We start from the raw sequence: 22,551 nt of genomic DNA on the forward strand, positions 1-22,551 counted from the left end.
TGCAGCTGTAGAGAATACTGCAAGCACTCTTGCACATGCCTCAAGTACGCCACACTTGCACTCACGTGTCATGGGGTTCTGTCATAGTAGTATACAACATATATCTGTTAATCTACAGCCAAAATTACACCCCAAAAAAACATCTACACTCAGCTTATGCCCCATTAACAGAGTTATTTATGAATTGAATATCACACTGTATTAAACCAGCATCTCTCATAGTATAACCCTGCTGTCATTATCATTCACAGTATATTCTTGAAAAGTGTTCAACAAACAAACATTGCGAAGAATTTTTTGCCCATATATTTTGTTCCACTTTAATGGTAACTATGCTAGATTAGGTAATCATACTAATTTCAGGTACTAGAGATGATGAAGTGACATTTCTTTAACTTGGGGCTGCGAAAAAGAACCTCAGAATTTCAGTGTAAGAGGCGTCATAGTGTATTTAGAACAGTGGTGGTAACTTTGATATATTGTATTCTTAATTAGAGAGTTTAATTGTACTTTACAAAGGTTGACGACACAGTTTATGCTACACACAGCAATGGCAAGCTAAGTGTGATGTTTACATCTAGGTTGACAATGACACAGTTTATGCTACATACAGCAATGGCAAGCTAAGTGTGATGTTTACATCTAGGTTGACAATGACACAGTTTATGCTACATACAGCAATAGCAAGCTAAGTGTGGTGTTTAAATCTAGGTTGACGACAACACAGTTTATGCTACATACAGCAATGGCAAGCTAAGTGTGGTGTTTGCTCTGTAGATGTAAGTTACTTTTGCAGTGTCTACATAACCAAAGAAACCTCAGTTGCCCCCTGTGATGAGACTACACTGTAAGATACATCATTTCATTCCACTCTCACCAGCATACATATACTCTCACTCAACTGTATCAACTGCTTCAGTTTATTCCAACTTCTAAGTCGCAGAAATCGACAGAAAGAACACATATTCCAAATATATCGGTTTATTCCGACTTCTAGGAAATAGAAAGAAAGAAGGGATTACCACATCTCTAGGAAACAGAAAGAAAAAAAATATTCTGACTTTTGGTTTATTCCAGCTTTTAAAGAAGAAATAAACAGAAAGAAAGAATACTGTGACTATTTTGATTGATTCCAACTTGTAGGAAATAAACAGAAAGAGAATCGTGCTGATTGCATCTTTGCCCTCAGGCATATAACCCAATATCAAGTCAATATCCTTGCCCTCAGGCATATAACCCAATATCAAGGCAATATCCTTGCCCTCAGGCATACAACCCAATATCAAGGCAATATTGCCCTCAGGCATATAACCCAATATCAAGGCAATATCCTTGCCCTCAGGCATACAACCCAATATCAAGGCAATATCCTTGCCCTCAGGCATACAACCCAATATCAAGGCAATATCCTTGCCCTCAGGCATATAACCCAATATCAAGGCAATATTGCCCTCAGGCATATAACCCAATATCAAGGCAATATCCTTGCCCTCAGGCATATAACCCAATATCAAGGCAATATCCTTGCCCTCAGGCATATACCCCAATATCAAGGCAATATCCTTGCCCTCAGGCATATAACCCAATATCAAGGCAATATTGCCCTCAGGCATATAAGCCAATATCAAGGCAATATCCTTGCCCTCAGGCATATAACCCAATATCAAGGCAATATCCTTGCCCTCAGGCATATAACCCAATATCAAGGCAATATCCTTGCCCTCAGGCATACAACCCAATATCAAGGCAATATCCTTGCCCTCAGGCATATAACCCAATATCAAGGCGATATTGCCCTCAGGCATATAACCCAATATCAAGGCAATATCCTTGCCCTCAGGCATACAACCCAATATCAAGGCAATATCCTTGCCCTCAGGCATATACCCCAATATCAAGGCAATATCCTTGCCCTCAGGCATATAACCCAATATCAAGGCAATATTGCCCTCAGGCATATAAGCCAATATCAAGGCAATATCCTTGCCCTCAGGCATATAACCCAATATCAAGGCAATATCCTTGCCCTCAGGCATATCAGCCAATATCAAGGCAATATCCTTGCCCTCAGGCATATAACCCAATATCAAGGCAATATCCTTGCCCTCAGGCATATAACCCAATATCAAGGCAATATCCTTGCCCTCAGGCATATAACCCAATATCAAGGCAATATCCTTGCCCTCGGGCATATAACCCAATATCAAGGCAATATCCTTGCCCTCAGGCATATAACCCAATATCAAGGCAATATCCTTGCCCTCGGGCATATAACCCAATATCAAGGCAATATCCTTGCCCTCGGGCATATAACCCAATATCAAGGCAATATCCTTGCCCTCAGGCATATAACCCAATATCAAGGCAATATCCTTGCCCTCGGGCATATAACCCAATATCAAGGCAATATCCTTGCCCTCAGGCATATAACCCAATATCAAGGCAATATCCTTGCCCTCAGGCATATAACCCAATATCAAGACAATATCCTTGCCCTCAGGCATATAACCCAATATCAAGGCAATATCCTTGCCCTCAGGCATACAACCCAATATCAAGTCAATATCCTTGCCCTCAGGTATACAACCCAATATCAAGACAATATCCTTGCCCTCAGGCATATAACCCAATATCAAGGCAATATCCTTGCCCTCAGGCATATAACCCAATATCAAGGCAATATCCTTGCCCTCAGGCATATAACCAATGCAATAATATATAATATTCTGACTATTTCGATTTATTCCAAAGTAGAAGAAATAAACAAAAAGAAAAATGGTAAAATAAGCCGAATTCTGAAATTGATTCTGTCCTTTATTACACATAACACCTTTATTATTAATTAGCCCGGCTAAATGTCTGTCTACACTGCATTACCAATCATTACAATCATACCTACAGTGACAAATACTCTTACTTTACATCATAAAATCATACAAAAAAGACACGACAATATTTCATGAAGTAAATTTTCATCAAAAGCAATTTTTATCACATGTTTAACAGAAATAAAAATTAGTTCAAAATTATGTTTTAAAAGTACGCAATATGCAAAAATTACAATTTAATAATATCAGTCGTGTACTCTAGATGTACACAAATATTACAAGGACTTCAACATAAATTCAAAAATATGAAAAACTGGTATTTTAAAATCTAAAATTATAAATAAAATATATATGTATATTGATTTATTTCTAATTATGAATCATAAAATTGTGTCTGTCATGAATTTAACTTACTGAATTCTGGTTAATAATTTGTTGTGACATGTTTCCTAAAAAGGATTGCCTAAAGGATGATTGCACAAGCTCAATAAACGAACTTCATTTGTTTAGGACAAAGCCCCCTCCCCCTAAATGAACGTTCACAAGTGCAACATTGACATGTTTATATATGATGTAAACTATGATGAAAATTGTAAGTCATACCACTAGGATCGATGTAATGTAAAAACATGGTGATAAACACATTCAAATACTGGTACTACTGGAAAGCCAGCACTGCATTAGAAGTAAACTTTAATCAACTTATCAACATTAAATACAGAACCTGGTATCAATGAAGGCAGGAAACTTTTCAAAATTTGGTTAGAAGTGTGAAAATGAATTTCAGCAATTATATTGACGCCAGACCCCTTCTCTCCTAAACGAACGAAGTTCATTTATTCAACTTGTGTGACATTCAGCGATTGTCTCTAAACAATCCAGACTGTTCTCTGTGGCATGTTTTCATTTATCACATACAATGTTCATAATTACAAATTACTGGGTAAAGATAATATTGCAGTCTTTTTCTCGTTAACATTATCTGTCAACGTTTCAAGTAAACAGAAACACAGGTGTTATTTTCTCTGACTATTGAACCTTTGGACTCATTACTGATAGAAGGTGACATTTATCAAGAAAAGCCAGATGTGTGAAACTCATTAAAGATTCAGATCATTTTATGGTTATTTACCTCTCACATATTTTGTACTTACAGTAGTTTAGTGGCACGTCATGTCAACTTACTCAAGGATTAAAATACTTGCAAAAAACTTTAATTTAACCATACTAGTAGTCTAATGATACAGTACAATACAATACAATACAATACATTTTAGTACTCTCCCAGGGAGAAACTGAAACTTTGAAACATACAAACACGACAAACATTATGTAAAAAACTGAAATAAAACAAAGCAATACTCAATTATTGAACAAATTAAAGTAATACATACATAGATTTGTAAGTGTTGATGCTTGCCTTGGATGGCATTCACAATAGTTTTCAGGTGATATAAACACTGTTGATGGCATATTGTGGGTTTCCTCAACATTTCGGTATATGTAGTTTATCACGTTTATCAGGCATATGTATTGACTATAGACATTATACACTAGTATGATTAAATCGCAATTTTATGCAAGTATTTTAATCCTGATTAACAGCTAATAACCTTGACCTGCGCCACTTTAACTGCAACAAAACAAAATATATTGCCACTGTTTATTTTCTGCCAGTCTAACCTATTGTCCAGGTATGGGCCAGACATTTCATACTGATTCAGTGAGAACACACCATTTCATCTACAAGTGTGCATTGAACCATACAAATGGTGTCCTGGCATATGAGAATGTCACCAAATTGTACATTTACACATATATATACTAAAAACTGAAAGTTGATGTAAATATTTGTAACTCATGACTAACACAAGTAGGAATCTGAAGTGTAAACATTTTATGAGAATGTGCCTGAATCAGTGCCTGTATCTCAATGCCATACAGTACACAGTGCACACAAGAACAGCCTGGTTTTAAATAGATGTCCTTGGACAACACACAGGTGACCTCAATCAATGCACAGGTGACTTTGATGGACTATTCAACACACTAGAATGCAAATTTTTTGTGGCAGATCACACTAGTATATTATATATGCAGGACTCAGTACCCCACCAGTAGTTGGACTGAAATCCCTTGATGCTGAAATGTGTGGACAAAGTTACTACGCTATCCAGGTGTCCAAGATTCCAAAATATCTTGATGCCTAAATATATGTACAAAGTTACGCTATCCGGGTGAACAAGATTCAAGCATTACTACAGTACATTTCAAGTGAACATTTTTATGTTGGCCCTCGTGTAGTACAGTGTTGAATTAGGAGAATAGGTTTGCAGCAAGTGACCTGGTTGTAAAACGTTGTTACAAGTTAAGGTAGGTATAAAAGTGAAGTAAATGTAACAAGAACTTTTTATTTTATTTTCTTATTTTCAAACTTTACATTTCTTTGTAATCACTTAAGAAAATACATTTTTTGTAATTGCTTAAGACTCTAGTATCACAACATAGCTGTAACTTGAATGACATTTTCTTATATCATTCCATACTACAGAAATCAAATTAAAGGCAAAAACTAAGATAGACACAAACTAAAACTATTGGTGTACGTGTGATAGATAAGATTACACAAGTTGGTAATGAAACCGACCCATTTTATCATATTTAATATTCATATTTTTATCAAAAAATCATTAATTCACAGAGTATGCTTTCCCTTTACAATGCTATTGCAATATTCAAGACATCTCGTTCATATTAAACCTATAACGTTCAGATTGACCAGCAACTACATTGATAAACTAGAATATAAAATTAGAGTTACGGTGGCAAAGACTATAGCACACCACTAATAGCAGACTGTGAGATATGTTGTGCATTGTGTTATTATGTTCTCACCTTCCTCCTCTTCTTCTTTGAGAGGGGTAGGCCAATATATGCGGGCACCATAACACCATGACTCTTACAGTCTATACCTTGAACTGTATTTTAGTCCAAATTTGAACTAACTTGATCGTATGAAAATAAAAATGTTCTTTAGTATATTTTAAGTTTTGGAGACGTTTTCATGATTTTGTACATGTTCCATTAATGAAGCACAGATGGAACAGCAACTAACGACCCTAAATCCAAAGTTTGAGATGACAATATAAAACAATATCACATAGTTAGTACCGAAAATTTCTACTCGGCTGCATATTGGGCTGTAAAATTTCTACTTTGAGTCAAAAAATTTCTTCACAGCAAATCCAAATTTTAGCTGCAATTTTCATTTCTAAGTATGAATTCAGACTCCATGAACATTTATTCTCACTATTAAGTAAATTTTGTATTTCTGCATGATTGTTGCAGTCTGCACACTGAATTATCATATACCCAGTATCGAAATTCAATGGAGAGCACGCACACCAAACCTGAGCAATAATTTTCCATATCATGACCCGGCACACTTGGCTCAAGTATGGCAAGTGGCATGCTCATCGATATCCGTTCACTCAGTGATTTGGCTTTGTTATTATCTTCACTATTTTGACATTTCTGCAAATAAAATAATATTTCAGTACCAATTAATGTGATTATGTGATTCAAATGATGGTTACCATGCCACTACTTGGGGCATATGATAAAACCTGTACGGCCCAGATATGGGTTTATTGGACCTCGGTAATACTGCTTACGGGCCCTCCTAAAGTCGGACCCTTTCGGCTACAACCTCGGTCCACAAAACCCATATTGGGCTGTAAAAGATTATGTTTACAGATCATTGTCGAATTTCACAACATACTGTAATAAATATAATAATAAATCTCTCTCATTATTAAATAATTTGTATTCTGCCTCAAAAACCTGAAAATCAAAATTGAATTTTTAAAAATTATTTTCCTTTTCAAAAACCCTCAGTCAAAGTTTCAAACCTAAATTCATCACTAAGTATTGTAAGAGAGGACACTGTAAGAAATTATCATTTTAATTGTTGGCTCTGTAATCATTGTATATTTTTCTTAACTTTCTATCCGACAACTTACTGTCATTTGAGTTTTAATTCTTGAGGTATGGCATTTGAGTTGGCCTGACAAGTCAATATTACACAAAATGCAAATAGCTTTATTCATACAGAAATACCAGTTGAAAGAATAAATATGCATTGTAAAATGTATATAAATATGAACAGTTGTAAACAATAAACAAACTAAGCCTACATTTCAACAAAGAACAGTACATCGACAGCTTAAAACTACTGTTCTTAAACATTTAATTTTAAATTATGCAAATGAGGTGTTTAATATGCAAATGGCTGCAAAATGTAGAGCACACATTTTAGAATGTCCTCTCTAACAAATGATATACATAAAACAATATAAATATATTTCTGTATAAAATCACATTGTAATAATAAAGCAAACATGGATAAACAATTTGGCACTGGTGGTCATGGCACTGAATAACATAGTAAAGGTATTTCAGAATATGCAAATGCACAGCTTAATATGCAAAGGCACATAATGAAATGTACAGTACAATGCTTCTAAGAACTTACTTGCCAAGGAATAAAAAATATAATGTATATAAAATATAAATATGAAATAACATTTCAATAAAAGTGACAAAGCACAACTCTAAGATTTAGAAATGACATATTGCTGTCATAAATCACTTAACTTCTTAATATGCAAATGAGATGTTTATAAGATCTAAATACTCATAAATGCAGAGCACCTGGAAACACTATGGTAAACTGAGTGTATAACCTGCTTTATATGTGTAAAGGCTACACATAAAACAGCCAAACATCTACAGATAAAAATTTTCTGTGTTTCTGAATCCATGCTCCTAAAATGTGCTGTTGGTCAATTAATAAATTATGCAAATGAGTTAATTAATATGCAAGTGTACAATACAATTTATAGCAGTCAATTTACCTTGTTTGCCAATGAAAAAAAAAACTAGATATAGAATAAATCAACCATCTATATGTCACCATGAGCAATAAATGGTCTAATTCATTATATGAGCTTATACACTCCAAAAACAGTTCGTTTAAGAACTTTGGTTGATATTATAGGTAACATAAATTTTTGTGTGTAACTTGTTGAATTCTTAAATACTAGTACTCATTAACTTTTATATAAGTAAATATGAGGAGTAAAACTTACATTGTTCAGTGAGATGTACTCTCAAATGAGTTGTAAAAAAGGGTAAATGTCTTCAAAATGTCAAATATAACACTGAGGTACTTGTGATAAACTTCTGAGCTGTAACTATGCATCACTGGTATATGTTGTTTATAACTGAGTGATTAAAGTTTGATTGTAAGCTCTCCTTGCACAACTTTATACACTGAACATCCTATCTCTAGTACAACACTTTATGAACATAGCAGGAGCAAGTTTGAGAGTGGTCAAAATTTATAAGTATGTGGACTTACAGAAACAGGCAAACTGAGGAAAGGGTCACTCGGGTGACAAACAAAACATGACAGAAAGATCTTTTTATTGTTAGTCATTTGTTTTCTTTTTGTTTGTCTGTAGAATGTACAGGGATCATTAGAAGAACAGTGCTGTGCTTTTGCACTGAAATGACGAAAGACAAATACAAAAGACAAATAAAAATAAAATAAAATAGATAAGCTAAGAGATCAAAAGAAAGAAACTAAGATTTTACAGAATCGTACATGCACGATAATTGCACTATGAATATAAGTTTTACAAATTATGCCCTCTTCCCCTCCCCACCCACCAATGATTGATCAAATCTGTGATATCCAAATCCAAATCTTAAAATTCATGTTCTAACATATTCCAATATTAGGTTTTTGGATCTTTTGCATCAAAATCTATAACAAAGCCAGCCTTGTCTTCATGGAGTACTGATAGGCCAGTCTGGTTGATGAAATGTTATGTTGTACACTGGGCTCCATCTTGCGAATATCTTCTTTTCAAGGGCAAACCGATGTCTGTCCTTTCGAGCAGCTTCCATCGAGTTGTATACATGACATTCTCGAACTTTTGATTCATAGTAGTGGTATGGTGTAGTACTTTTAGGATGCAATCTGTAAAACACAAATTTAACTCAAAACTCACTTTCTGTATTGAAAGTTGATACAATGCTGTAGATCACAATACCTCTCTTTTGTATGTAATTCATGTAAATGTAATTCAGCTAGTTTAGCTCTACCGGTAGTATCGAATCATCTCTTCACCCGTCTAGCTCACAAAGAAATCATGAACCACGCGTTCTTATTATATGTAAATGAGTAAACCCCAATCAGTTAAAATGATGTAAGCAATGTATAAATAGCATCCTGAACTGGCAAATATACCATATTTGGACATTATGTAATCGTCCACAATACACACTAACTTATCCATTGGGCAGAACTTCATGATTGATGTAAATGTGGGTGACTTCGGTTGAATTTGAAATTTCATTGAGAAAGACATAAAGTGTGATTTTCAGATTCGATGCCATGGATAGACTCTAAAGTCTCGGGACGTCGCTAGCAGAAAGGGCTCTTTTATATGTACTGATATCTACCACATAATTGTATATTATGTACTTGAATATCCTTGTACTGCGGGCCCTTGTCAACTACATAAGGCTAATCATTCATTGACATGTTATTGCAACTGCTCTCGGGAGCATCGCAGTAACAAGTCAACAAATGATTAGCCGAATGTAGTCGATGAGGGCCCACAGTACAAGTTTATTCGAGTACAATTATGTGGTAGATATCGGTACATACAAAACAACCCTTTTAGTGATGCAAAGCTCTGTGGGCTATGAGAGAGTCTATGCTATGGATAGCATTCTTACTGCAAACCTAGAATGTTCAAAATTGGTTGTATTACTATTACACAACTGTGGAACTGTGCAGCCTGTATGTGTCATTTCCTGTTATCACATGTCAGTGTTATCTTATCAGTGGAGTGGCAAGAATTACACAGCTGTATTTTTCTGCTCTGAACTAACTTTTTTTATACTAAGCTCTGCCAGACAACTACTGTTTCATACATATATTTTAATTCTAATCCAAAATGGGCCATGAAATAAAAGATTTATCAGTCACAGTCAGTGATAACCTTCATTGTCAACAGTAGTTTGTGATTTGTTATTTGTCTGTGACATTCTTTTTTGGAATGTTATTGTGCACTGAAGGTACCGTGTTTGATGCTTTGTCACTTGAATTGACTATATTTACATACACTCTACCCTGTGTAAATGTCACCAGGAAACTAACCATAAATCAACTGTCCACCAGAGGAAGTCAGAACACACAGGGTCAGATATCAAGTGACACTGATACTGTCTCCAGATATTATACTACGCAATCATAATCCAGATGGTTGTTGATTGTGTTTCCAGGCATGATCTGACATTCCGATTGATAGCCTCCAGTGAGTTATAGACAGTTACTCAGAGTGTCATGAATTTTATTTTAATAAGGGGATGTAAGAATCATCGAGGAGTATTCTGTTGGTTCACACACACACACACACACACACACACACACACACACACACACACACACACACACACACAAATTAATCACCGATGCTCTTTCACAACGTCAAACAAATTGATACAACTTACCGACAGTGATTTTCATCAACCATTCCATAAACTTTAGTATTATTGCATAAATTAAGAACGGTGGTTATCGTGAACCAGCCAGTACTTAACCAGGACCCTGATGCTTCTCTGTAAAGGTAATGAAACATTGAATCAGTATCTCCAACAATTTGAAGACAAAATAACTAAGCTAGTAAGTCTGAATAAAATAGTTTTTTTTCATGAAATTTCACTTTTGACTTTGCCACAATTACCAAGCGATATCTACACGCTATTAATTTGCAAGATTTTTTTGACATAAAAACTCTCGGTGCATAATTTTTTTTTGTATCACAATTATCATTTATATCACTGTTGAACTAGAGCAATTACACAATATTGTCAATATTAGAGGGCTGATTATGTGATGATATGGCTATCATGAATATGAATATTCAATGTGCGACTGGAATATATCATTTCTGCTGACTCCCATGATGCAATAGCCCATAGCAAAGATTAGCATAGGTTAGATTAGCATATTACAGAAATTTGAATTTCCATAATGTTGCTAAGCAGTTGTCTGAAATTTGCAGTAGAATTGCAATTGCCTTTTCAGAAAGTAAACTTTTCTTTTCATCTTCCGTTGTTTTTTAACACATTTTATTGAAGGGCTATTGTTTTCCTCTCTTTTTTGAAGGGCCGTTGATGATGTTTTAGTATTATTTTGTCATCTAAAAGTTCCTCAAAGTTGCCTTTTTCTTCTGCTTGATGTCAGCAATTAATAATGCAGCAACAAAATAACTTGTGACCTTGTCAATATTTGAGTACTGAGAAGTAGAGAATTTGAAACCTATCTGAACCAATAGTACGTGATTAGTAGTAACCTAATCATTGTACACATAATACAAATACTAATGTCTGTCTTGTGAGTATTTTGAAGTCTGTCTTCTGACAGATTCAGTAAACACCATACAACTGTTCAGAACAGCTGTTGCACGGTCACTCAACCTACCAGTAAACAGACTTAATAGTTGTTGGTCCTAAAACCCATTTAGGTGTTAATACATTCATAGCATCCTACGTTTTCTTAAAATTGCTTTAACTTAGTTTTTTATATACACGGTCTGAGTCATTTCCGATATCGTGTGTTCCAATTGAACGAAGTACTCATGATGAAATGGATCATGTTACAACCTAGGGCAATGCTCACTATATGGTACTTCAGCTTACTAACTTATTTTGTTGAACAGGTCAGCATAAACGCCAGGCTACCAAATCTTCTTCTATGTTGTAATAGTCTAGAGTCAAGTCATATGGGGGGAGGGGGGGGGGAGTGACTATCAACTGCCAACACCCTTAACTGTAATATAAAGATACATCATGTCATTTCAGCCTCGCCGGCCTCCTTTCTCAGAGAGGTTGACTGATCATGTCATTTCAGCCTCGCCGGCCTCCTTTCTCAGAGGGGTTGACTGATCATGTCATTTCAGCCTCGCCGGCCTCCTTTCTCAGAGGGGATTGACTGATGTATGAGGACACCCTGTCAAATACGTTACAGACTACCAACACCCTTGCATTTTGCTAACAGCGTTCCCCTTTAATGAAGCATCAGCAAAAAGAGTGAGTGCAAATTCTTAGTGGCTTTTTTGAATCTTCCCGCTGTACCAGATTACGACAGAAGCATCACAACATGAGGATGGTGGAGTTGTGCGATATAAACACACATGACCACAACTCGATTAAAACCTGATGTGATTCCTTATGTACCTCTATTTTCTTAGTTTATTGGCATTTGTTTTTTATTTAGTCAACATCCCGGAAGAATCTATCATCACTCGAGAACAACAAAATTGAAAACAAACAACACTATATGGATGAAACAGACTGAGGTAAATAAAGGAATTGAGTCATATTCTTACATCAGATTTTTATCACATTGGGGTGACTTTAACATTACACTATACCGTTTACTCCCGAACAGTAAACACACCCATAAAAACCAAATGAATGGTAAAGATATAGAAAAAACAGTATCACCTTCTCAAATGTCAGGTAGTGCATGTGACCAGTGTCACCATTGTATTACCATGGAAACAACTGTAGTGATGAATGATATGATGAAATGGTGAACATAACGACACCACACATTAAAAGATAGATGACTTCTTTAAACAACTTTCCCATCTTGAAATGTTCACATGCATTTCACAATGGATAAACCTGGTAAGATATTCATGTTTTATCATCAAATTTGCATATTTATGCAAATGACAACATAACACTTCACATTCTTGAAAGATTTATAAGCATATATATTAAATAAACCTGGTAAGATATTCATGTTAGATCATAAAAATTTGCATATTTATGCAAATTATAACATAAGACTTCACATTCTTGAAAGATTTATAAGCATATATATTAAATAAACCTGGTAAGATATTCATGTTAGGTCATTAAATGCGCATATTTATACAAAATGAACTCATTTATATACATGGTTCACTCACCTTATATTATGACATATTATTCAAAGTTCCAAACATATTCTACAGTTCTCACTCAAATTTTACACAAAAATTTAAAATTTTCGTTCTACATTGTATTTCCCAGGTAACATAAGGAAATATTGATCAATATTTTCAATTTACATCTTCATACAATTTAAACTTTAAAACAAACATAGGTAAGATAAAATATCAAACCCATTTTTTTACCACGATGCAACAAATGTGCAATTTATCATATTAACATAATTTCACAATATATGACAGGAAAAGCAGACAATATGTTGCCATAATTAGGATTTATGATATAATAATCAGTAATATAACTCCTATAGCATCTATGATCAGACAGTCTGTATAATGACATGTATTTTGACTCCCTATCTACATAAATATTAACTGGCCTCAAATACCCAGACTCCCTAACTACAAGAAATGGTCATTTTGACAATTTACAGAGATAGCTTCCTCGAATTTCTTAACTGTGTATCATGAGATTTTGTGCATTTCTCTAGGTATCAATAGACTAAAAGAACCATCTGCAATATATCACATGTATCTGGTTAACAATCACCCAGAAATTATCAAATAACATGACAACTTATTTATATATGTATATTATTCAACTCGCTCAACAATAGCATTCCCTTGCAACAATCGTTTCAAAATTGTTCAGTTGAAGCATAAAGCCTTGAGTGAAATCCAAATCAAGGGTCTGGTTGGAGGAATGAATTTTGAACTCTAACAAATAAACAATGACAGCTCTAGTTGTTACACACACACACACACACACACACACACACACACACACACACACACACACACACACACACACACACACACACACACACACACACACACACTGCAACCTCTTTATAACAAACTCTTCTAAACATTATGTTGTATTAAACACTGTCATATCCTCAAAAACCATATCTCAATTTATTTCCCACTCTTTTCCACAAGTGTGGAATTTAGTTTGAGCTATTTTTCCAGACAGAAATTTTCAGTGCTTTTTGGCTCTCTTTATACACTCTGAATCCACAATTAAAATGTGTTTGGAAAATGATTAATAAAACAGCACCCACACCAACAAAATTTTCAATCTATCCTTGTTTTTTGTTCTAAATATAAATTATACCAAAAAAATATGGAATATATTTTCTGGTCACTGGTTATGCTGTGTTTGAAATATGAGTCCACACTTTCAAAATTGCCATTACTTTCCCTGATTTTTCTGTGATATTACTGGCACTGGTATAATTATGTTAGTCTCCAATATTTTTCTTCATTCAGCCTCTGAAAATACCAATGACCTAAGGGTTGTCACTATGAGTTCCTAGACATGTCCCTTAGGTCACTTGTATTTTCCTTGGCTGAACAAAGAGAAATATAATAACATCTAATTATACACCTGACAATGCTATGTTTGAAAACAACCTACCTTGGTTTTCCCGTTTCATATTCAAATGTGTAATCAGTTCTATGCATCTGCCCTTGTGTAAGCATAAAGAATTCAATATCATCATACTTGAGTGCATATTTTTTACCAAAGTTGTACGCTCCACCATAGCCATCAGATCTCATGGTACTGTAAGGCCCCCACATAATAACAACAGAAGGTTTACTGTATCCTGACATCAGCTCCTCCTTCTTTTTTTCCACATTAGTAACTGCCGAGTGGGCAATTATTCTTATTGTAGTCCGCTTTCCAACATCTTTCTCAAAGCCTTTGGTAGGTGCATTATTCATTCGTATCACACATTCGGTGTTGTCGATTTCCTGACCACGATTTGAATTTAACATCTGTCCAGAGCTGGAAACAAGAGCACATTGATTGCACTGCATGCTAATAGCCTGTGTATAAAAAACGGTGGAAAATATAACAGTAAGAATTTACAACATCATTACCTTAATATAATGCAAGTTTGACAAGATTTCACCTCAGATAACAAAGTTCAAAAATACTAATAAAACAGTTGAAGCCTGGGAGTCATGCATGCTCAAGTGCTAAAAAGAAATTGGTACAACTTTAGGAAATTAAAGATTATTCCTAAATATTTTTCTTCGTTCAGCTGAAGAAAATACTCATGACCTAAGAGGGTATTGTCAGTACGAGTCACTAGATGACTAGTGACAAACTGGTGGGTCACAAGTATTTTCCAGCTGAATGAAGTAAAATATTGACATTATAATTCCTCCTCAAGTACAATTTTATGAAAAATCAAGACAAATAATGGCAATTTGATTCATATTTTGAGCACTGCAAAACCAATAACATAGACACAGGTTGTTGTGATGTAGAAAGAGCACAGTAAATAATCCATGATTTCTGTCAATTACTTACAAAAAGTCATTATATCTGTTAATTAGACATCAATTATTACTCATAGGTAATGTAGTGACAAGTTTAAAACTTGAGCGAAGCTTGGTTTTGAATATGTCACCATGTTAAAACTGTGCTAGTTATAACTGGAGTTATCACCTTACAGTTCCAGTTTCAACTATAATGCAGCTTTTAAAACAGAATTACAGATAGCACCATAAAAACAACCCATTTGGAACCCACTAATGTTAAAATAGCAGCTCAAAAGCAGACAATCTATAGATACCCCAATTTCCCCAAATACTTTAACTTAATAGCCAATAGCACTACATGTCTTTAAGTGACATATTAGTTCAAACAATTTTCTATAATCCCCCTATTTTTGTGAACTCAAATATCACAGTATATTCCTCTATAATTATTTTTCCCAGCAGAATGTCCAAGGGAAAGTCAAGTGCATACGGGTGTGTGTGTGTGTGTGTGTGTGTGCGTGCATGCATGCATGTGTACGTCTGTGCATGCATGCATGTGTGTGTGTGTGTGTGTGTGTGTGTGTGTGTGGTGCATTCTTGCTACCTACCATAGAAGATTACCTCAGACTATACGGTCAAAACTGAACCAGAAAGTCAACTTATTCTCCCACATTCCTTTAGTAATGCATGGAAGTGAATCCAAAATTTTCGTCAATGCCCTATCAGAACTGCCAGGAGTGTACTACAATGGGCTATTGTCAAGTCTCTCGGAAGAGACACATAAAATGAACTTTAGGGAAACAGTTGTCGACATCTCAGTTTCAAATAAGGTGAATACATACAGCTTTGGATTTGCTTCCAAAAATTATTTTGACTCTATGAGAAGAAATTTCCATTAGTAACTGTAACCCAGAGTCGATAGTCATACAGTATAGTAACACACTTTAATATATTGAGTGGAAGTCATGGTGTTGACTACAAGAAATCTAATGATAGATGTTTTAATGATGTGTCTTCATGTACAATGCTATTACAGGTAGCAAGAATTCAGGATATTTTTATCTATTTATATATAATAAATTTGTATACTGGCCTTCTTTTTATCAATGATAGACACAATACCATGAAGATCGACCTGCTTGTAACCATCCTTGAATACTGGTAAAACGGTTTTTGGTACAGCTGGAACTGCATATTTGCTCAATTTGATTACGTCATAATATGAAAATGTATATAAAACAAGCACCACAAGGACGATGGGTGAACACACAACTATTGTACATTTCTTCAACCCCTGTAATCAAAATATAAAAATTAGGAGACAAAATGTAAATTTATTACACAAAATGGATTAGAAGAGAAATTACAACAACCAAATTAGTAAAAGTAATTTTGGGATCTGATATTATAACACAAGTTCAAGTTTGACTCTTGAGTAGGTATGTTAGCTCCGTCCCCACCTGACTCAATTCAAAGATGTTTTACACTCGCGTGACTGAAGGGTATAGGCACTCAAGGCTCATGAATATTCAGTGTTCAACCATTGAAGACATTATTTCAGCAGACTCCCATGATGCAATAGCCCCATAGCAAAGATACCCTACATAGGCAAGTAATCAATTTGATGCTTCTCTGAAATTGTAAATAATTGTAGGTGATGTAAAATCATGAAATGACTCGCCAGAATCCATAATTTATGAAACTGTCTTTATTTAATGGAGTGGTGTTTCCCTTTAAGAAGTGTCCCAGGTTTACAGACATACGTTTTATAACCTGTGAAGAAGGAATTTGGAGGTTTTTTTACATCAGAGTAGCTGTACCTATTGCTATTTTTGTTGAGCAATAAAGTATACATAGACAAAATTCAATTACACAATTTTTTTTCAACAACTGAACACAATGAGACAAAGTTCAAATTAAATTATGCGTAAATATTGTAATAGTGCATATAAAATACTGCCAATGGTAATGCGCATGACTAAAAAACATACACATAAACATACACATTGTACGATTGTCCCTAAGACAAAGAGAAAAATATGATAAATCTGGCATAGCTTCCTATCTATCATATACTATAATTTTGGTGGGGGAACCCCGGTAAAGTGACTTGGGAACTCAGGTAGATTTTATCTCCTTACCTCCCCTACTAACAAGAACACTGTATAAAATTGGCAAAATGTCACACATGCTCTATAAATGGACTTTTTTGTTCGTTTAGGACAAAACCTTCCCCCTACATGAAAACTGTAGTGTTCACACCACTACAACCAGTGCAATGTAAACAAGTCATTGAGAATGACACAGTCCCCGCTATAATTGGGTTTTAAGGAATTATCACTACTCTGATCACGCAACAACATTTGTGAACCTAAAACAAAGACTTAGATATGTTGTGTGTGCTTGTTGGACATGGAATATGCCTCCAACAATAAAGGATTGGTTGGGTATGGGGGATCATATTACGATGAAAATGGAGTCTGAGTTATGGCTTTGGACATGGAAAATTCACAAACAAAATGGCTGCCAGGCAGCCATATTGGATCGTATCACGACGAAAATGGATATGCACATGTATGTCATAGAACACTGTCCTAATACCAACTTTAAATGAGATCTGTTCAAGCATGTCTGAGTTATGGCTTTGGACATGAAAATTCACAAACAAAATGGCTGCTAGGCGGCCATATTGGATCGTATCATGACAACAATGAATATGCACATGTATGTCATAGAACACTGTCCTAATATCAACTTTGAATGAGATCTGTTAAAGCATGTCTGAGTTATGGCTCTAGACAGGGAAAATTCGCAAACAAAATGGTTGCTAGGCGGCCATATTGGATCGTATCATAAAACAAATTGACATGCATATGTATGCCATAGTATGTTGCCCCTGTACCAAGTTTGAAAAAAAATCGGTCCAGGCATCTCCAAGAAACAGCTGCGGACGAACGGACGGATGGACACACGGACGGACGGACGGACGCACGGACGCACGGACAGATGGAACCCAATCCATAAGTCCCCGTTCCGGACTTTGTCCGCGGGGACTAAAAATATGATGGTAAACACACATTAGAAGTAAATTTTAATCAACTTAGGGTGACCCTATTTGTGGGTTTTTTTTGTCTCTCATTACTTTTTTCATGGCAACTATGCATTTTGCATCTCTCCATACAATGCCATGATGTATTGTGTATGTGCTGAGGGGTCTGCACGCACTACTCTGGAGGGGAGTTGTCATCTGACCGTACCCTGGTTTCACCTGGAAAATCACTGTCTGTCATTGCTGGCATTTAGTCTTTCTTCTATAAAATCACTCATAATCAAAGAGATCAACATGTCTTTCCATTATTTCCTGATGAAAATGTTATTTTAAAGGTAATAAAAAAGACAAAACAAGACTATTAAAGTCTAACAACATAAGCAATGTCATCTCACGCAATGCATCTTGGAACCGGAAATCAACTATTGAGCTTGGGTGAGGTTGAGCGATCGTCCGCCCCACAGGTACTTGAATCAATCTGTATGATTTTTTAAAAAAAATATGTAAGGTAAATAAGACTTTTTTACTATAGTATACACATTTTTATTTTTTTTGTACGATTTTTTTTTTAAAGTATGGTAAATAGGCTTATTTACTATACATAATTTTTAATAAAATCATACATATTGATTCGAGTACCTGTGGTCCGCCCCTACACGTACCTCCTTGGTATACGCGCTTTGTCAAAGTCGTAGTTGCTAGCCTCAAGGCCTCTCAAGGCCTCTTTGTATGCGACAAATCTTCAACACAACAGCTAATGTAACGCCAAGTGTAACTAGGGCCTGTACTCGCTTCACTAGCTTTCATTGTTCAAAAATGACCCGGTTAGGTTAGTTAGTGCATGGATTTGTATTAGTGATACATCCATGGTTAGTAATAGAGTGACTGTGATCTATATAATTGATCTGTCATTGTCAACATACACCGTACTAATTTAGAACGCAACTCTGCCCCTACTAGATACTCATGACAGAAAGCCGCCATCCATCGTCAATATTCTTTACGGTACGAGTGTACGTGTCGTGAACGCGATCCGTGCCCGGTCGACATTTATCGCCCGCTACGCTCCATCGACACTGGAAGAATGGAACTTGAAGTGGACGATCCATTGTCGCCTTCTTTATCGATCTTCTTCGACGTCATAATCTCCTTAAATACAGCGAAATATTTTATCTACTGTACCTACCCACTTGTTCGAAGACTGGCCGGTCATAGTCACCAAATACCCTCTGTGGCGAACGACATCTTATAACGTACCGACTTCTAAATATACGTTCATCCGCAAGGAACCCATCTTGTAATATGATCATGAACCACATGCGATCTCATTTGCATACGGTCAGAGTTTAGTCATGTCACATGTCTCGCCGATATCCGTATCATGATATCACTCTGCAGTGTTATACCAGAACAAATAATGCAGATATATACATATGATAACATTGATCAGGAAATTACACCCTACGTGGTCAGAACTATGGCAAGCCGTTCAGGCCAAAAGTATTATTTTATTTAGCTGTAGTATTTTATATTTTTCGTAGTTGCAAACTAATTTCAACCGTTTAGGCGTTGTTTTTCGATGGAATCCACACTTTTATTCCATGTTAAATCATAGACACTGTCTATGGTTAAATTAACATTATTTAATTCAAACAAGTTTTCATTTATTTGAGATTATTGTTTTATTTTTCGTCAAACCAGAATTTTTTTTCAAGGATTATATATAATTGAAAGTCATAATATATTTTTTGGTTTTTATTTTTTAACTTTTTTTTCAACTTTTTTTTCAACTTTTTTTAAACTTGTCTTTGGCCGAGTCTGCTCGTACCCGGCGCCTGTCACGAATACGTCGTGCTCGTGACAGACGTGTCCATTACGACGTGTTTCGGCGTCAAACACACGTTCTTATTACCTTCGAAATTGATCGCTCAAACATTATATCAGTTCTCAACACTTTAATTTACGTGTGATAGTATCTGTTTTTTCCAACAACCACGACTTCAGCCGCTTACACACACGTGTACACCCCCGGGTGTACACCATCACGGTAAGGTTTAACCATGGTTTAACGTATAACATTCATTATTGTGAAACTGGCCAGAATTGAAATAAGATGGTAGACTGTGAGCGTGAGCCCTGTGAATCGATGTACATATCTGTCGTACTATTAGTATATTAACCATGGTTTAACGTATAACATTCATTATTGTGAAACTGGCCAGAATTGAAATAAGATGGTAGACTGTGAGCGTGAGCCCTGTGAATCGATGTACATATCTGTCGTACTATTAGTATACTACAGCGTAAAAACAGTCTGGGCTAAGAAAAAGACACACAGGTTATAAATCATGGCACGATTTGTCCAACGGTGAAGTCCTGCAACGCAAATTCTGTCCTTGCTCTGGATTTCCACGCTACGGGGTTTCGACACGTCTTCTCGAGATGACGTGTCGAAACCCCGTAGCGTATAAATCCAGAGCTAATTCTATTCTGTCCATGCAGTGATATTCAACTATGTCTCTGAACATGTAAGCTTAACTTTCCTTGCGTTTAGAAATTTCTTGCAACGTATTGTTGTCGACCATTGTAGGTTTTAGATTAGTTTTTCGTTCCATGAAATGTGATCAAAACACATGCTAAAATTTACCACATAGGCTACTTGATAACTGTATGAAAATTCACGAAGTTTGTCCAAAATTTGAAATGGCAGTCACAGTTTCAATGTAATTTTTATTTTCAGTACTTTTTCAATTATTCAGTTTTAGTCATCGTTCATCAGCTAGAGATAATAATTTCACAACTCATGACATCCTAAAATAATAAACACAGATTTAAACCGAATGCCTAACCGTAAGGGCAAAACCGTACCTTTTCGGTCCTATTGTTTGAATGCAAAATTCTGAGCTATAACTATCATACAACATGATGCGTGCTCCATAATTGGAAAATTAATTATATGAAACTACATGAAATTTGAAGTTTGCAAATTAACCATTTAGATTATAAGCTATATCAACACATACTTCTTTACCATCAATGCATGTACTAAATTATCTGAAATTTCAAGCTTACACTGTAAAGATATTGCCTAATTATTACATGTAAAAGTGATCGTTTATGCAAATTAGCCATCACAATTCAAAACTCTATATAAAAACCACACGTGTCAAACAACACGTGTGATTTGTTATAGTTCGTGTATGTACCAAGTTATATGAAATTTGAAGCTTGCATTCTTAAGATATAACTTAATTACCGAAAACCATTCATTAATTATGCAAATTACTCATCTAAAACTTTACAAACATGCTTTATACGACATGTATGCTTTGTTATAGTTGATGTATGTGCCAAAGTTATATGTGCTGGGTTTTTATTGTAATTTATCCCACAATCATGAAATGAAACTCATCATCTACTAAACCTATAAATTACGTCTTTTAAAGAATCTTATAATTAAATGAAAAGAAACCTTGGCAATTTTCTCCTCATTAACTCAATAATATGAGCCCTCCTTGAACCATAGACCCTGCATGTACTACACAATATTTGAACTTGCCATCAATCAAATTTGTGACATTATACCATGAACCCATATTCGTAAGGACGTGTACGCGGCGAGGTCAATACGGTGGTGGGTGTGATTCTGAAGATAATTTAAGCCAAGGGTATTCCTTCATAAACGAGAATTGGACTATAATTGTCCTCCCCGTCATATTTTTATATTACGACCATCCTAGACTAAAAGATCACACTCCTGGAATATTAGTTCACAAATGATTGTGGTGATGAGGACGTTACGATATCCCACGGTCGTGCTAGTAGTGTAGTGAAACTGAAAGCAAGCTGGTGGTGGTGGGATAACTCTCGTATATCATTAATCGTCAGCGAATAGCGCGCCAGCTACGACGGATCTTGCAGTCTATATGTTATCAACTTGTGACACAGCGGAGTGTACTTATATCAATATTACATTGCTCATGGAATGGAGGACTATGGGCTCGTGCGTTGCAATATGTGAAGTAATTCGTGACTCGGTATCTAATCTCAAAATTCACCGTACACTTGTACAAGGGATCGGAGTTCGTGACTTTCTTCGTTACCTTACCATACTGACGTTACATATGTAAATATCTATATTTCTTTGTCAATTGAGTTCTGATATTAAATTGTGTGTGATATGACTGTGTGTGTGTGTGTGTGTGTGTGTGTGTGTGTGTGTGTGTGTGTTAAGGGGGTTGTGTGGGCTAGGACGTCATGTGAATATATCAATAACACTATGTAAAGCCAACTTTTGGGTTTGTTTTATTTGATAATTGAG

At 35.5% G+C, this 22,551-nt stretch overlaps 1 protein-coding gene across 1 annotated transcript; it reads right to left on the minus strand.

Annotated features, from left to right (window-relative positions):
* Positions 1–2,793: 2,793 nt before the first annotated feature.
* On the minus strand, positions 2,794–19,523 carry LOC144441104 (alpha-N-acetylgalactosaminide alpha-2,6-sialyltransferase 5-like). Its single transcript, XM_078130633.1, has 5 exons — positions 19,417–19,523; positions 16,275–16,475; positions 14,328–14,740; positions 10,416–10,523; positions 2,794–8,874 (listed from the first exon to the last, which is right to left on the minus strand). The coding sequence occupies exons 1-5, from the start codon at positions 19,441–19,443 to the stop codon at positions 8,682–8,684; spliced, it is 942 nt and encodes a 313-aa protein (XP_077986759.1). The 5' UTR covers positions 19,444–19,523; the 3' UTR covers positions 2,794–8,681.
* Positions 19,524–22,551: the final 3,028 nt, after the last annotated feature.

This window comes from Glandiceps talaboti, chromosome 10 (assembly GCF_964340395.1).
Source record: "Glandiceps talaboti chromosome 10, keGlaTala1.1, whole genome shotgun sequence".
In the NCBI taxonomy this organism is placed as follows: Eukaryota; Metazoa; Hemichordata; class Enteropneusta; family Spengelidae; genus Glandiceps; species Glandiceps talaboti.

Coding starts and splice junctions, on each gene's coding strand:
- LOC144441104 (XM_078130633.1), bottom strand. CDS start 19,443: ATGACCGGCCAGTCTTCGAACAAGTGG. Junction 14,741..16,274: donor CTATCATTGATAAAAAGAAG/GCCAGTATACAA, acceptor TTTTATACACAG/GCTATTAGCATGCAGTGCAA. Junction 8,875..10,415: donor GTTGATGAAAATCACTGTCG/GTAAGTTGTATC, acceptor TGTGTTTTACAG/ATTGCATCCTAAAAGTACTA.